Raw genomic sequence first — 11,149 nt, 5'->3', positions numbered from 1 at the left:
ACAGGCTGCTGGTGCTGAGGAGGGGCTGACCTGACTGAAATAAATGCACTGCTCCAACTTGCATGGAAACCCTGAACCCAGTCTGGCAGCTGAAGCCACAAGAAACACGAGCCCACAGCATCAAGGGATTGCTTTAAATCTGTATCAAATATTAGCAGCAATATTTAGAGAGAGGCCTGCTGAACCCAGGGTGGGGATTTCCCTGGCTGAAGCCCAAGGTGGGGCAGGTTCTCCTCTCCTCAGCTCTCTCCCTGCCTTTCCTGCACAGCTGTAGCAATACCCCTGTGTCCCACACTGCTCCTGTCACCTCTCCCCAGCACTGGCTGTGCTCAGGCACTGGAGCTGGGCACTGAATGAGAAGCAGCCCTGCCCCAGGGCAAAGCCAGCCCCACACGAGGGTGGCAGGCAGAGACCTTCCCCCTGCCCACACCCCACTGGTGATGGTGTCTTCACAATCCTGCCAACACAGAGATGTCCCTGTTTTGGGATGTCTCTAGTCCCACTTTTGTCTGTTTGAACACCAGCTAACCTTCACGGTGTAGCCCCAAGCCGCCTCCTCCTGGGTCACATCCAGCAGAATAAACCTCAGAAATTTGTAAAATCCATTTAAAATAGGAGTGGAGGATCCGGGGAGTGTGGGGATTTGGAGCCCTCATGGTCAGAGAACAAGCCCGTTCCTGCCAGCCCGTGTGCCCCAGCACACTGCCTTCCTCTCATCTCTGTATTTAGTGTTCAGCTTTCCCTTTAGTTTTTTTGTTTGTTGCTTTTTGGGTGTAGGGTTTTTTGTTGTGGTGGTGGTGGGTTTGGTTTTGGTTTTGGTTTGTTTGTGGGTTTTTTTGGGGGCTGGGGTTTTGGGGGGTTATTTTTAGGAGGGTGGTTGATTTGGTTTGGGGTTTTTTGTCAGGAGTGGAGGGGAAAGGGTGGTGGCCCCAGTGTAAATCCTGCGGTGGAGTTACACTGTTCCCTGCAGCGTTCAGGGCAGCAGCGCACACCGACCCCGGCAGTGGGCGCCGGGCGAGTGAAGGAGCAGAAAACTTCCCTTTGTCCGAAATAACCCTGCGTCGAGGACGGCGATTAACATATTCCCAAACCATCTCCCTCAGCCAGCCTAAGGTAAGATGCTGGTCCCTTCTGAGTCACGAAAATCCCTGTGCTGATTTGATGAGAGGGGACGGCGGGGAGGGGAGATGCCCCGGCTCGGTCCCCGCCGGGGCTCGCCTCTGACATCAGCACCAAAGCGGCCATAAAAGCAGCGAGCCGAGGGGCTCCGGCTCACACAGCCGGCACCGGGCTCAGCGGGACGGCAGCCGGGCACCTCTGCTCGCCTCGCCTCGGTAAGTGCAGCCCCGCCGTCGGGAGCGACGCTTTTCTCTCCCCAGCGTGATGCTCTTGTTGCTGGGTGGTTCCCGAGCGCCGCTTTGCCTCCGTCTGTCTGTCCAGCCGGGTGGGGAGGCGGGGGGTGGGTTCCAAAAGTTGGTGGCCACTGCAAACCCGAGCTCCCGGGAGCCCGGTCTGTCTCCTGCTCAGCGTGATGCGAACACTCCCTTTGCGAAAGTCTCAGGAAATGGAGCTGCCGCCGCTGCCCCGCCGTGTCCCGCCTCCCGCAGCTCTCCCGCTTCGGTACCTTGCTCTGCTCCCTCGTTTCGGGACTGCAGAGACTCAGCCCAGCACTCAGCCCGCCCTGCACAGCCCTGCTCAGCACCTCAGGGCCGTGAGGGGTGGCACAGGGTGTTCCCAGGTTGTCATTTCAGCCGCTGCAGCCAGGGGTGGGTGCCAAGGGTGCAGAGGTGGTCATCATCCACCCATCCACCCATCCATCCACCCATCCATCCACCCATCCATCCACTCATCCACCCATCCATCCATCCATCCACCCATCCATCCACTCATCCACCCATCCATCTGTCCATCCATCCATCCATCCATCCATCCATCCATCCATCCATCCATCCATCCATCCATCCATCCACTCATCCACCCATCCACTCATCCACCCATCCATCTGTCCACCCATCCACTCATCCATCCATCCATCCATCCATCCATCCATCCATCCATCCATCCATCCACCCACCCATCATCCATTCCCCATTTGTGGCTCTGCAGCCTCTGCTGGGTGCAGCCAGCCCTACATTCCCATGGGGGATCCCATCCCCTGGGCTGTGGGGTCCCACAGGTTTCCTGGGGGTCCCAGGGAAGATCAGACCTGACCTAAGACACCAGGCTAGGATCAAAACCCATTTTCATGACCATGAGCTTTGTGCAGCTCATGTTTGGAGGTGATATTTTCCCTAGAGGTGTCAGGCCCAGCAAAACCCCTGGGTATTTTCTGATGCTGTCCCCAACCCCTTTGCTCTGGCCCAGGGATGCTGTGACACCCACCCCAAATCCCAAATCCCTTCTCTCCTGCAGTCACACCGGAGTCTTCAGCAGGGTTTGGGACATTTCACAGCCAAGTCACTGCAGCCTGAAGGTGCTGAGGATGAAGCTGGGGGTCATCTGTCTCCTGTGGCTGCTGCTCATCTGCCTGACCCTGCCAGCCACGCGTGGCCGAGTCCTGGAGCGCTCCATGGAGATCAGGAGTAAGGAGAACAGGAGTAAGGGACTCTCCCCAGCCAACCCCCTGCCTGCAGCCCCCTCTGCATCCCCAGGCTCAGCTGCACTTGGGGGGTGAGGAGCTGCTGCCACTGTGCAGGAGCAGAGGTCTGCTTTGAGACACATCCTTTACAACAGCTTTTATCCTCTTCATCCCCCCTCCCTGCTCCCCTGGTGTTCGCCATCCCCTCACTCGTGGGCACAATGCCCCGTCGCTTTCCACGCCCTCCAACTCCCTGACGGATTCTCGGCTTTCCTCTCGCAGACCCGGACATCGACCCCTCGTGGTACACGGGCCGCGGGATCCGGCCGGTGGGGCGGTTTGGGAGGAGACAAGCCCTGGGCGGGGGCACCCGGCCCGGCGGGCCCGGGCAGCCCGGCTGCGCAGCCCCCCACCCGCACCCCCACCCTCCCCGGCAGGAGCTGAACCCCTAAACTGCAGCTGACAATAAAAACTCTAATCCTCCGTGTCCCTGCCTCTCTATTCCAAAACGCAGTGGCAGGGTGTGACCCCCAAATCTGCACGGTGGCCGTGGTTTTCTGCCTGCCCTGGCAGTGTGTGCAGCGTGACACCCCTTCCCTCTCTGGTTTATCCCCTCACACCCCAAGAAACACCCTACAAATAATTTCAAAGGGATCCCTTTCCCAGGTGTATCCTCTGGGGTCCCACAGCGTGCCAGCTCCCCAGGGTGCCCCCAGCACCTTCATTTTCATGAGCTGGGGTCAGAAACAACCACCCCATTTCTGTGGAGCTGGGCTCAGAAACTCCTGGGGAGAATGTGATGCTCTGTCCAGCCCCCAAACCTCGGAGACTATTGCCCTGCAGACAGGGTGAGTAGTGCTGCCTCTGGAGAGGGCACAGGTGGATTTTTCTCCTCTTGCAGCCAAGCTGAGTTCCTGCAGTCGATTCATAACTGTGCCAGCAGGGCACCGTAACACCACACGTTGGCTTTGGCCCCATTCTGGCTCGGTGATTGTTCCCAAGGATGGGCTGTGACCCCCTGTAATGGGGTGAATGGGATGAGGAGAGTGCTGGCTCTGGTCCCTGCCACCTCCAGGCTTCCTGTGCTTCCCTACAGGCTGATATGCAGGACAGGGAAAAAAAAACAACGCACCTTTAGGGCAATATTCTCTTTACTTGCTGCCTGTATGTAAAACCACTGGGATCTTTGCTTTGGGAAATTAACCCCTCCCTTTTCACATGGAAAAAGAGAGGGACGAGGCGACACCTGGGGAAGGAGGGGGATGTCACCAGTCAGGGTTGGTGGCAGTGCTTCTTACAGATTGTGCCTTTCTTTGGGAATGGAAGACTGGTGGAATTGGCTGCGCTTTACCTTCCGGCTGAAGATGGTGCTAAAGGGTTGAAGAGGCTCCGTGTGCCCAGGATGGGCTCTGAACTGGCTTTGAGAGGGAGGGTGGTCAGGCTGAGCTGTCCCTGCAGTTCTGAGCCCCCTCTGCTTTGTCACTGCCCCTCATGGAGGTCAGTCCAGCCCTGCTGGGTGCAGTGTCACGTCCTCAGCTCCGGCAGCACCTCGTCCTCGCCTCGCTCGAATTCAGGTCGACGGTCGACCTCCCGTGTGGGGATGGCTTGGGTGCTTTCTCTTTTTCCCTCCTCAGGAGCTCTTGGACTAGGAGGAAACACAAAGCAAAGGAGGGCTCTTCTCTCCTGCCAGTGGTTGGGATGCAATGGCCACCCCCTGTCCCAACCCAGGGGACCATCCCGCAGTTCCCTGAACAGATGAGCTGGGGACATCATTGCAGCTAGATTGCATACCACTGCAAAATAAAATAGTGGCCCTGGGAGAAGGCCTGGAAGCCCTCTCCGACACTGGAATATCTTAGGATGGATCTGTCCATCCTTCTGCCTTGAAGGGTGGGGAGGCTGGACTGGTTGGGAGGAACATCTCAGTGACAAGTAGGAGCAAGGAAGGGGCTGAGCCTTCCAGGGACTTGGGACCATGGTTCACTTGCCTCTGCTTTCACCTAGAGCCATCCCATAACTCACCTACAGACATGAAGACATCATTTACTTGATGGTTGGATTTTGCAGATGTCTCCAAGAACAGAAGTCCTTTTGTTCGTGCAAACTCTTCCCCCTCCTAAGTGGAAACAAGCAAAATTATTCCCCTGTTCAGTTTTTCTGTGGCTGGTTCAGTTTTATAGTGGATTTCATGGTGGGTCAATAATTGCATGGGGATTTTGGAGGTGTCTGAAAATCTCTAAAACTCTTGGCTTTCCTTGCAAATTTTCCCTGGATGGACGGACGGACGGATGGATGGATGGATGGATGGATGGATGGATGGATGGATGGATGGATGGATGGATGTGCTTTCTGTGAGGGGCGATGAGGGAACCCCAAGCACCCACCTCAGTGGTGACCTCTCGCTCAGCAGCCAGATCTGTCTTGTTGCCCACCAGAGCAATCACGATTTCATCAGGAAGGAATCTCTTCTCCAACTCCTTCAGCCACAGCTTTGCTCTGCTGAATGTTTGCTGGAGAGATGGAGACAAAACCACCCAGTGATCTGGTTTTGATTTAACTCCTTTGTCTCAGACCAAACCAGCTGGGTGGCACCAAACCAAAGAGGGCGGGGAGGTCTTGATTGCCCCTCTCAGGGAAACAGGTCACCAGCCCTCAAAGACATTTAGGGATAAATCACCCTTGAATGGGATTCACGGCAGCAGAAACCAACCCTGGGTAGTGACATGGTGCTGCCAGGGGCCTTACCTTGTTAGCAATGTCATAAACGAGGAGGGCAGCGTGGGCATCCCGGTAGTAGAGGTGACAGACACTCTGGTACTTCTCCTGGCCTGCTGTGTCCCAGATCTCAAACTTGACAGTGGCCTCGGCCAGGTCGAGTGTCTGTATGAAGAAGGAGCCTGCAGGCAAGATGCAGGGGGTGTGATCACCTGGAGCAAGAGCAGGGAGCTCAGACCCCCTGCCCTGAGGCCAAACCCATCCTGAAGGTCGTTATTGATGTTCTAAGGCACAGAATCCAGGAGGACTTCATGTGGGCTGACATGGCCCTTCCCGGCAGCAGATTTGTGTGGGTGACACCAGGTTTGATGTTGGATAACTCTGAGCTTTACAGAATAGCCCCCAGAGAGAGAGACAGCTCCACCTGGCTGGTGGGTCAAAGCTGTGAATGGGAATATCCATGGAAAGGGCTCCCACTGGAAGGGGGCCTCCCTCCTTTCCTTCAGGGAGCAGACGGCTGCTTGTGGACCAGCCAGGGACAAGGCAGAGGGACAAGAGGAGAAGCTTCACCAGCTGGCTCTTCACTTACAGGTGGGATCACAGCTTCTGTGCCTGCTGTGCCTTCTTAATGCAAAACCCAGGTGCATCACGTAAAATGAAAATATATAAAATCTAGGAGCTGTAGGACCTAGGCAGGGGGAATTGAAACTATGTGATCTGTAATGCAAACTGTTCTAAGAGACCCTCCTGGGGCGCCTGAATAGCTGGGAAGGCAGCACAGCATGCAAAGAGCAGATGGGCTGCACATTACTCATTTTGCTGCTCACCTGCCTCTAAAAAGCAGCACAAAGCTGGAGTTGTGTGATGTGGATGTGGCTTTGCTGAGGAAAGGGGGTACATACATGTGAAGGGGGAGGTTCTGGCTTTTGGGCAAACCTGCACCATGTTCCAAAGTGGCTTAATGGTGCTGCAAGGTGGACCAAGCATCTCTCCTGCATCCCACCCCGCTGCAGGGATGGGTCCAGAGCCTCTGGTCTCTTGTCCAGAGCCATGGAGCTGTTGGAGCCACTCACTCACTCACTCACTCACATCCCACAGTTGGCAGCAGCTCCCTGAAGTCGTTTCTCACGTATCTGTAGGCCAGGCTTGACTTGCCCACGGACATGCTGCCCAGCAGGACCACCTTGTACATGTAGGAGGGACGAGGCTCCTCCGGGGAGGTGCCCGATGTCTGTGCCATGTCCTGCAAGGGAAACAATTCTGTTCAGTGGACATCTGTGAGTGATCCCAGGATCAGCTGAGCCTCCTGCAGCAGCTCCTGACTGGCAGCTGGGCAGGTGGGGCTTAACTCCAAAATAGGCTAGAATAAAATCAAACTCGTTGATGGTGTAAGTTGCAAATTTAATGCACCAAAGCATCTGCCACTGTCAGTTATGACCAGGAGGTGGAGATGTTTAGGAAGAAACTTGATGCCAGAAGCCTCCTTGGATGTAGGCGAGGAGCTCGGTGCATCTCCTTTAACAGGAGGAGCCAGAGGAATTTCCTGGCAGAGGGGAATTCCTTCTGGTTGTACCCTGCTCTCCAGGACAGCTCCTTCCCCAGAGTCCTGGCGATAAGTGTGTCCCACACTTATCCTGGTTTTAGAAGTTACACCTGGAGAGCCTCAGAAGTGAGAGGCCCTGGCCCCAGCAGCCCTGAGGAGCAGCAGCACACAAAGCAGGTGGGAAAAGCCACCCTCAGTAAAGACCCTCAGCCAAGCTCCTGGAGTGCCACCCCCATGTCACCGTCACCCCAGCGTGTGACTGCACCGCCCCGCTGTGCCCGGGGTTGGCAGGGAAACACAGACCCAGTAACAATGAGCGCCTCAAACCTGACTCGAAGAGAGATGCTGCAGAGCCTTGGCTGTACCCTGGCGGCTGGGAGCCCTCCTGGGTGACACGTGTGTCCCCTCCTCCCAGCCCTGAGGCAAGGAAGTGTCACTGTCCCGCTGGTGGTGGGAACTGCCGGTGCAGGGCAGCAAACAAGGCTTTCCCTGCTTTGCCCTGGTTCCTCCTCGCAGAGCTCCTCCTCCAAAAATACTCAGCCCATGTGGACGGTAATAAACGAGAGAGGAAAGTTCACGGGGTGTTGGACTGAGCAGGATGCCAAGGTGAGCTCTGCTGGAGTGGGGGACTTCCCTCCACGTGGAATAATGCCCTGGTGAGGCAGACAGCAGGAATCTGCGAGACTTATAATGAAGAATCAGTGCGATTTCTACCTGGACCTCAGGAATTTGGCTGTGGAACTTGGCTGGAGAACAAGAAGTACTTTAACAAAGACACCTACAGCAGCACCAGCAATGCAGCTCCCTGCTCTCTGCAGTTCCCTTCTCTGACAAAAGCGCCTTGTTCCTGTGAGCTGCTCATCCCACGTGTCTCCTTTATTTTGCCTGTCCTCCCTCTGCAATCTGGCAGGCTCCAGACCTTTAATTCTTCATTAAGGCTGTCATTAGGAGCGTTCCTCGGCTGAACCCAGGTCTGTGTCTTTAGATCCAAGTAGTTTTTCTGCTGGGTGAGACGGGTTTTAATCCCCTTAAAAAAACACAGGTAACAACATCTCCCCCAGCTCATGCAGCCCTGTGATGAAGAGCAGGATCACAGTTTGTGCAGAACAGCTAGTTAGTCATATTTTTCAAGCAGGCAAAAGACGAGCCCTGTGTCACAGCATAAATGTGCTCCTTAGCCTATTGATTACATACATTTGCCTCTCTGTAGGCTGGAAACAAGATTGCCATCCATTCTAGGCAATTATTGCCAGTGATAAGCCATAAAACTCTCTAAGGAAACAGAAAGCTGCTTGAAAACTACCTGAGATTGTCTACATTAAACACAGTTTTTCATCATTTCCCTCTACTGCTCTCTGTTCAACCTTAGAAAGATGGGTTGATGCTGGAACAAAACTCACCTGAGATTTACAGTGCAATGAGTTTTGCCAAAGTTCACTTGAAACTTTTTTTCCCCATGTTAACAGGCAGAGGATGTCTCCCTGCCCACCTGAGGAGGATGGCAAGGAAGCAAAACAAGTGACTTTGCCCTGATTCAATGGAAAACAGGATTTAAGGGGAAATGGTGGGGCTTAATCCTCTTTTTTTTGTTGGAAAAGGAGAGCACAGAGTAAAACCCTGCACTTGCTGGATAAGGGAGTGTGGAGAAAGCATCCAGATATCTACTGTTATCAATCTGGAGAGCAGCCTGGGCAACAGCTGAGGTGGTGCAGGTCCTCTCCTTGAGCCAAGAAGCCGTGCTGAGGGGCAGGGAAAGCTCAACCTGCTCAGATCCAGTGTAGTCAGAGAAAAAAAAAACAATTTATCTTCAATCAACTGTAACACCCCTGATGGTGGATTTAGTGTCCAGGTACAGCTTAATATTTTGTGGCAGCTGTGTCTAGCAGCAGATATTAGGGGCAGGCTTGCTTGATCCTACACTTGTCTTGAAGGTGAGTTCCCAAACAGCCACAACACAAATTGTTTTTCACTTCCTAACGAAGGATTAAACATTGCTGCACCCAGGAAATTGTGTTCAGCATCTTTAGTCTGGGCTGGAGGGATCCTGGTGTATTTATGGTCAGGGGATAAGCCTTTTATTTCCAAAGGGAAGCAGTAATAAAAGAAAAGTCATGCACACCTTTGGGGATGGAGTCACTAAGAAGTCTAATTTAAAAACCTATTTATCTTCCTGGGAAATTAATGTTGTTTAAGTGTAATGGTGTCTAACCAGTATCTAAGCTTTTCTAGGTCCTAATGCAATTAAAGCCATTTTCTGAGTATCTTCAGTGGTGCAAGAGTGAACCAGAACAAAAACGACTAAGCACCTCAGAAAAATGACAGGACTTCAACACTTAACTCTATAAATAAGTCTGCAGTATTTAACCCTGGAGGTTTTGGACATGATATTTCAGGTTCTTTCAGATTTAGATACTTACATTCCCTCCACAATATTGTTGCCATGCACCTACCTCCCCAGTTAACTCCTAGCATTCAGCTCAAAGCTCTTCCCTGCCTTTGGCAGCCTCCTCATACCTGCTTAAACTCTGGTTTAATTAAGAGAGTGGCCACTCAGAAAGTTCACTTTAGCCAGGGTTACCAGGGGATACAAAAATCCCAACTGCAAAGACATACTGTGTAAATATTAGATTTACACAGTGATGATTTCTCAGAACAAGCAGCTCCCCTCGAAGCGAAAGGGAAGGGAACGAGGATCATTAACCACACAGGGAAGTAAGGCAGCAATAAACGGGACCGCCCTGGGCTGTGGGAGAGACCCAGAGCCCTGCGGAGACCTTCCTAACAGCTCTGGGAGCATGGAGTAGGGCAGAGGGCTTCCCAAAACCTCTTCTCTTGGGCAGGGAGTCACTGAGGACCGTGCCACCCTTGGTGCCCTCTTCGTGCCTTGGATGTGAGGCTGAGAGCATTTCCTGGAGCTTGCCTGGGAAAGGCACCTTGGAGAGGGCGGGTCGGGGCTGGGGCCTGGCCGGTGGGGAATTCCTGAGCAGAGGATGCCTTTACCTTCCCGAAGCCTTGCTGTCCCGCCAGGGCTCCAGTCCGTGTGTCAGGGGTGGCAGGATGACGGCCCCATCCGTGCGTTCGAGCCTCTCCGTGCCGGGAGCAGCTCAAAGCGAAAGCGGCGGCTCCGGGAGCGGTGTCAAAGGTGAGAGAGGCAGCCCGAGACGGGTGAACCTTAGACCTGACACCCGGTCTAAGGTTTGGCAGCCGGGCAAGACGGAGTGAGGCTGTTGTCACAGTGGCCATGCCCCCAGCACCCCTCCATCCATCCATCCATCCCTCCTGCTGTCCTTCCCTCCCCACTCCCCACTCCCCACGCGGGGGTTTGGCGGTGAGTGGGTGGATGGATGCATGGGCGGACAGACAGATGGATGAACGGCTGGGTGGGGCTTTCCCCATGTCTTGGGATCCAAGAGCAGCCCAGTTACCAAGGAAATGGGGCTAAAACCCCCTCGGACCACCCAAGGTTTGAGGATTAGGGAGGGCTGGGTGCAGCCAGGGTCATGGCATATTCAAGATCTGTCCTCTCTGGATTTTTATAACATGGAATTTCTGCTGGTGAACATTAGACCTGGCTTTGGTCTTCTGCCAGGTACAGGCTCAGATACCCCGGGCTTGGGATTGTAGAGGGGATTTGTTTTGTGGGAGAAGATGCACCCACTTGTCTGGCAAAATGCTTCAGCTGCAAAACAGCAGCAAAACAGCAGCTCCTGAGTTTGGGAGGTACAAAGTGAACAAAAACTGAGCATTTTACTGCCTGTTAATTAAGGTAATAGCTGGTTACCCCAGCAGCTGGGGCTCAGTGTTTTGAAGAAGGCTGCTCTTGTTTAGTATCTTGAGAGAGAAATTACAGCATATTATATTGCATTGGGATAACAGGTCTGGAGTGAGAATGGGAAGATCTAATAATTAAACATCTGAATGATGATAATTCTGTGTTTCTGTCACTCCTCTTGTCACAGTCAATGTCTTTCCGTCAAGTAAGATATCTGGAAGTAAAACAGACTTGACAAAATCTAGTCCTAATGGTTATAGGAACAGGGTGAAAAGCAGAAGTCCTACAAGAAAGTTTAAAAACAACATCATCCTTGTCTTGTGTGTGTGTTGTGACTTCCAAGGCCTAAGCCTTGTAAGTTCAATTACTTCCTATTTCATAGATGAAAAGCCATGTACAGTATACCTTCCCTAGGTCCTTTCCATCAGCTCTGCAGAGGCTAGAGCTGGATTTGGGGATCCTTTGAACAGAATTCCTAACAACTCTATGAATATATATAGTTTTTCCAGCTGAGAGGCAGTTTAATGTGCTCCCACTTCTT

At 53.3% G+C, this 11,149-nt stretch overlaps 2 protein-coding genes across 2 annotated transcripts; one reads left to right on the top strand and one right to left on the bottom strand.

Annotated features, from left to right (window-relative positions):
* The first annotated feature begins 2,482 nt into the window (after nucleotides 1–2,482).
* On the top strand, nucleotides 2,483–3,030 carry PRLH (prolactin releasing hormone). The gene is made up of 2 exons (XM_066323294.1): nucleotides 2,483–2,597; nucleotides 2,861–3,030. Exons 1-2 carry the CDS (start codon nucleotides 2,483–2,485, stop codon nucleotides 3,028–3,030), a joined length of 285 nt encoding a protein of 94 aa, XP_066179391.1.
* An 884-nt stretch (nucleotides 3,031–3,914) lies between these two features.
* Nucleotides 3,915–6,533, bottom strand: RAB17 (RAB17, member RAS oncogene family). Its single transcript, XM_066323293.1, has 5 exons — nucleotides 6,383–6,533; nucleotides 5,324–5,475; nucleotides 4,963–5,088; nucleotides 4,601–4,694; nucleotides 3,915–4,223 (listed from the first exon to the last, which is right to left on the bottom strand). The coding sequence occupies exons 1-5, from the start codon at nucleotides 6,531–6,533 to the stop codon at nucleotides 4,111–4,113; spliced, it is 636 nt and encodes a 211-aa protein (XP_066179390.1). The 3' UTR covers nucleotides 3,915–4,110.
* Nucleotides 6,534–11,149: the final 4,616 nt, after the last annotated feature.

Source organism: Sylvia atricapilla, chromosome 7, assembly GCF_009819655.1.
Source record: "Sylvia atricapilla isolate bSylAtr1 chromosome 7, bSylAtr1.pri, whole genome shotgun sequence".
In the NCBI taxonomy this organism is placed as follows: Eukaryota; Metazoa; Chordata; class Aves; order Passeriformes; family Sylviidae; genus Sylvia; species Sylvia atricapilla.
This window is presented reverse-complemented; position numbering and strand designations above follow the sequence as displayed.

Bases quoted from the DNA above. Each gene is read 5' to 3' on its own strand.
- RAB17 (XM_066323293.1), bottom strand. From the start codon at position 6,533: ATGGCACAGACATCGGGCACCTCCCCGGAGGAGCCTCGTCCCTCCTAC. The intron at 5,089-5,323 runs GTAAGGCCCCTG...CCATCTCTCCAG, and splicing joins TTTATGACATTGCTAACAAG to CAAACATTCAGCAGAGCAAA. The intron at 4,224-4,600 runs GTGAGTTATGGG...GTTTCCTCCTAG, and splicing joins TGATGTCTTCATGTCTGTAG to TCCAAGAGCTCCTGAGGAGG.
- PRLH (XM_066323294.1), top strand. From the start codon at position 2,483: ATGAAGCTGGGGGTCATCTGTCTCCTGTGGCTGCTGCTCATCTGCCTG. The intron at 2,598-2,860 runs GTAAGGGACTCT...TTCCTCTCGCAG, and splicing joins CAGGAGTAAGGAGAACAGGA to ACCCGGACATCGACCCCTCG.